Source organism: Pterocles gutturalis, unplaced genomic scaffold (assembly GCF_000699245.1).
Source record: "Pterocles gutturalis isolate BGI_N339 unplaced genomic scaffold, ASM69924v1 scaffold52705, whole genome shotgun sequence".
NCBI lineage: Eukaryota > Metazoa > Chordata > Aves > Pterocliformes > Pteroclidae > Pterocles > Pterocles gutturalis.
Window position 1 is genome coordinate 1 of NW_010140209.1, and position 5,406 is coordinate 5,406.

The following is a 5,406-nucleotide window of genomic DNA, read 5'->3' on the forward strand; positions in this document are numbered from 1 at the left end:
CTGTGGGGCGGGTGGTTGGTCTGTTTTCCAGGTTGCTCTGCTGGACATAGACATCTGTGGGCCATCCATCCCTAAGATGATGGGTCTGGAGGGAGAACAGGTAAGGGAGAGCTCCAGCGTGTTGCTTAAAGGATTTCAGCTCAATTTTTCATTTACGCTTTAGGATTTTGTGGACTTAAAACTTCTAAAAGGTCTGCTTTTTGGGACATAGCTGTGGCAGTGGAGAGGGAAGTAGAGAAGGTGGGATGGAGAAGTTCACCATAGTTTAGTTTGTAATGAAGTTGTTTGTTTTCAGGATGACCAGTTCTGCAAACCAGCTTGTGCTGTGTATTGGCCACATACTCATGACTACTTAAAACTTAAGGAGTGTTAACGTGATTCTCTTTGTCAGCCCTAGAATACTTTATATAAATATATAAACTAACAGGTAATTTTCTTGCAGAAGGGTTGAATGGTTATTATTCCCTTATTAATGGAGATCTGGCCCTTCTGCAGTTTTAAACTCAGCTGCTTCAATGAAACAGTATTGTACCTACAGGCAGGCTATCTACCCAGTTTTGACTTATGTTCATGTTTTATGTAACATCTGTATTTATTTCTAATGTGACTTTATGCATCACTTGAATTTTCAGGTTCATCAGAGTGGCTCTGGATGGTCTCCAGTGGTAAGCTGGTGTAACTGCTTCAGAAAGTTTGTTGGGTTTGTCTGGGCTGGGTACTGTCTCCTAAAGTGAAAACTGAGCAAGTGAGGAGCAGAGGGTACTTCTACTAATCCTTCTTCTAATGATGTAAATATCCAGATTCTATAGAAAAGATACAAGAGATACAAAAAGTATCTTACACCCAAGAAAAACCTCTTTTATCTCTAGAAAATGCAGGGAGAGTTTTGCAGGAGTGTTGGTTGTCTGAAGATAACCTTTAGTGTGTACGCTGTTAAAAAGACAGCTTGATGCTCAGAGGGAAGGCTGCTTCTATCCTTACGCTGTCTCCAGTGATTCCATAAACCACTGTAAATCTTACACAACTAGATTTTTTTCAGTCTCTGAAGGTAGTCAGTGAATGTTGCACAAAAATTGTAGTTGTCCGTGCCCTTTGATGAAAGGGAAGCATAAGGTTCTCTGCCTTTATTTTCTTAATATCTCCCCTCCTCCCCCAACTGCTTTTTCTATAAAATCTGGGTTTAAGTTGGTTTCTCTACTCTTTCTTTGCTGTTCTGTATGCTCTACCGAGTTTCTCTCCTTCTCTTTTAGTATGTTGAAGAAAACCTAGGTGTCATGTCCGTGGGGTTCTTGCTTAGTAGTCCTGATGATGCTGTCATCTGGAGAGGACCAAAAAAAAATGGTACATACCAAGGGTTTCCAACAACAGTTTATGTACTTGAAAGATTAAGTATCACAAGCTTGATTAATTATGATTTTTTAAGGCCTTGATTAAATAAGCATTCGTGTACTTAAGTTGACAAGTCAGAACAATCTGCATGCCTAGACTACAAAAATTGGACGAGACCCTAAAATTTGAAATATATAGAGATTGGTTTTTTTTCTCTCTTCCACATTCTTATCCTTTCTTTTAGGGTTGATCAAACAATTTCTTCGTGACGTGGACTGGGGTGTAATCGATTACCTGATCATAGATACGCCTCCAGGAACATCGGATGAGCACTTATCTATTGTGCAGTATCTCGGCGCAGCGCACATAGACGGAGTTGTTATAATCACTACGCCTCAGGTATGTGAACTTCGTTTCCATTGATAGAAGCATCGTGGCAGTTAAAGCCAATCTGTGGATTAGAGTCTTTAACTTCAGAGAAATGATGGTACAGAATCTAAGGGGATTGACTTTCCTGTTTTGTGCCTGCAGCTGGCGGTTTATGAGTTAGATGGTGTCTCGGTGGAGCAGGGAATCTGCGTGGGTCACTGAACCCCTGAGCAGCTCACAGTCAAAAGCTGTCATGAGCTGCGTGGTGAAGGGAAGTGCCCTATTTCACGAGTTCACATCATTGCGAATTTGTCATTTACCAACAGCTTCATGTTCCAAAGTCAGTAGGAAGTTTCGTTTTTAAGCGATACGATGTGCACTGTTTGACACCATGGGAAGTAGCCTGTTGCCTCCAGTAGGCAACTTAGTGAGGTGCAATTTTAAAAGACAAGACAGCCCTTGGAGAGGTGAAACTCAAAATACACCTAATTCAAACATAGGCTTTAAAGGCTGGTTTGGAAAGAAAGAGGAGATGAAATTAGTAAAAGACACCTGGTATTTCCACAGCAGCTGAAAGAATAACATGTAAAGGAATTGGAGTGTTGAGGGCGATATCAGATAGATGGAAAAGGGAACCAGAGAACTGAAGGAGGTCAGGCTTGCATGTGACAAGTCTGAGTGGATGATAAGCTGTTTGAAATTCAATTTGAAAAGAGATAACACATGTAACCTTGGTGGTTCTTGTCCTTGCCTGCTCTATTGAGAATGCCAAGGGTCTTTCTGTAAACTCAAAATGTGAAAAAGTTACATTTAAAGAACTAAAGATAGGAGATTAATGTAGGAGATAAAGCATAAATGTGGCTGAATCTTCCTAGAGTCACTCAGACTTCAAAACAGAACTGTATTCAGTAGGCTAGAGCTGTTGTACCTGTTCTGTTGCTACTCATAAGAATTATTGCTAGAGCACGTAACACAGGTTTACATTCTTCAAAATACAAAGAGCAGTAACAATTTGTTATGAACTGTCTTTGAAATAGCTCCGAGAATGTAACTTGGTGGGTTCAGCATCAAAACATTACAGTCAAAACAGACGTGTTTCCTAATATTTGTAGGAAGTATCGCTTCAGGATGTTCGGAAGGAGATCAACTTCTGCCATAAAGTGAAACTGCCGATCATAGGTGTTGTGGAAAATATGAGTGGCTTTGTATGTCCAAAGTGTAAGGTAAGGCTGCTGTATCTTAAAACTCTTTTTTTTAACCTTGATGTTGTTTGTATATAAAACATTTATCCAAAAATGTCTTGTTCTCAGAATTGCAGTATTTTAACTCTTAATTTTTATATTGTCCCAGAATGAATCTCAGATCTTTCCCCCGACTACTGGAGGTGCAGAGAAGATGTGCCAGAACTTAAATGTTTCCCTCCTGGGTAAAGTGCCTCTAGATCCTCAAATAGGTAAGTTACTGCCTTGCGCTGCATTCAAAACAAGTTTTTTCTCCTGTGCTGACGTTATTACTGGAAAACCCTGATTTGGACACTGATAAATTAGAATATTAAACATTTTGTCTCTTAGGTCCCTCTACTTTTAGAACATTTTTTTTTTTAATCTAAAGTTACTGGAACTGCAACATAGCATGGTGTGAAAAGAGGAAGGCACTAGGATGATTTCCTTAGCCTGGAACTTCATGTTGATTAAGATGAGATGATGTGTCTTTTCAGCTGTATAACCATATTCAGAGTCCAACAGGTCTTTCTCTTTGGCGTAATTATCTGGAAATACAGACTGAATAAAATCATAATCACTGTGAAGTAGAGTATCTTGCAGACATTAAGCATTAAAACTAGTGCGTTAACATCACTGTTACTGGCACCGCCCACGTTGTGTTGTGGAAGTGAGAAGGCTTGTTTCCTTGCCTGCTAGCTGCTAGCAATTAATACTTGATGTAATGATATCAAGGAACAGGTCAGTACTTCCAACATAATGACTGAAGGTTTCTGCTGATAATATTCCTTTGTAGAACTATAAGCTGTCGTTCTAGTTATAGTACTGACATAAGGACTTCTTAAAAGGAATAGTGGGAAATGGCTCTTTAGAAGGGTGTAACTGGTAGCAGGATAAAGGGTAAAATAAAGAAAAAATCATCTTTTCCCATTGCTTTGTTTTCATGTTTTTCCCTGGCCTTCAAGGAAGAAGTTGTGACAAAGGCCAGTCTTTCTTCTCTGAAGCACCTGAGTCTCCAGCTACATCATCTTACAGGAATATTATTCAAAGTAAGTCTGAAAATCACTGTGCAAATGAATCCTCTCAGTTCTGAGCACTTCTGCAAAATATAAAGGTGCTAAATGGAATTATGTTATTCTGCCACAAATAACGAAAACAGTAGATGTGCATAGCAGTTATGAAAGTAACAGATGCAAATACTGTGTTCACTTCTGGGCATCAGTTATGATGGGCTTTTAAAGCAATAATGAAATTGCATTTAATAACTGGCTTCAATGTTCAGCTTCAACCATTGATTTTCAGAAAAGGGGTGTGCGTGTACTTGCTCTCATAGAAATGTTCCAAGATTCTCAAGCAGGACTGTTGGGAGGTGCTCACCATAACTGAGTATGCTACAGTTGGCTAATTATTGCCTCTACTTCTAATTGTAATTGCACAAAAAAAGACACACAAAAACTATCTAAAGAGCCGATGATGTGCAGTTTAAAAATACAGACAGCTGGGAAATTCCTAAAGCCATCTTCCCTGCGATAAAGGCCCAACTTGATATTTGTACAGAAGGGCACAGAGAGATGCAGCAGTAACTAACTCCTGATGTGCAACTGAAATGTTAGTTATATTATCTTTTCTTGTCTGTGCAGGAATTCAGGAGTACTGTGATCAGCGGCACCTTCAAGAAGAAAAGATTATCTAATCTGTGAATGGAATAAAAATGTAGTTCATATTTAATAATAGAGTAACTTATGCCTTGATTTAATCACAGGAATGTATTCTTTTTGTATATTGCAAATAAATTCTTAATATAAGTGTTCTTGCCTTAATTTTTTCCCATAGTTCAAGATTCTTGTAGTTCACAGGTGGTCTCAAAGTGTGCTGGAAAGCTGTAAAACTGAGTCTTCATCTGTGTTACATAGGCGCAGTCTGCATCTGCTGTCATAGTACTAATAACCTGAATATGAAATTGGGGTTTGATGATATGCGTATACAAGATTTTATTTAGAAAGTTGAATATAAAGTATGCTTCGCTGACACTGGGACATTGTGTCTAATGTATCTGCTGTGCACATCTACTAGGCTTTGTCCTGCCTTCTGCGCTAGGATGATTTGTAATGCCTGCTCACTCTCACTGAGTAACATCATTGAAGTATTTTTCCTTTCAGTGGAAAAGATCTATAGTTAGAATGAAATTCAGTGTAGTATTGTCTCCTTTTTTTGTAACTGGCATCAGGTTTAAAATAAAAACCTACTAGAGTTTAGGCTAAAGTGAATTACTGTACAAGTACAATATTTTACTTATTTCAGGTATCAGAATGAGATCAACATATTTTAACTATTTTTACATAACTGGCTGCTGCACACAGGTACTGTGTGCACGTGCTACATGACTTTTTGTTCTTTCTTCTACTTGACCCGAAGCCTGAACACTAAAAAACAAACATTCAGTATCTTTAAGAGGCCCTTTGTGAGTGTAATTCCTTTTTTAATGGAG

The 5,406-nt window shown here is 38.6% G+C and overlaps 1 protein-coding gene across 1 annotated transcript; it reads left to right on the forward strand.

Annotated features, from left to right (window-relative positions):
* Positions 1-34: 34 nt before the first annotated feature.
* On the forward strand, positions 35-4,723 carry NUBP1 (nucleotide binding protein 1). Its single transcript, XM_010083554.1, has 8 exons — positions 35-100; positions 633-665; positions 1,251-1,341; positions 1,574-1,728; positions 2,811-2,921; positions 3,049-3,155; positions 3,888-3,967; positions 4,559-4,723. Exons 1-8 carry the CDS (start codon positions 77-79, stop codon positions 4,609-4,611), a joined length of 654 nt encoding a protein of 217 aa, XP_010081856.1. The 5' UTR covers positions 35-76; the 3' UTR covers positions 4,612-4,723.
* Positions 4,724-5,406: the final 683 nt, after the last annotated feature.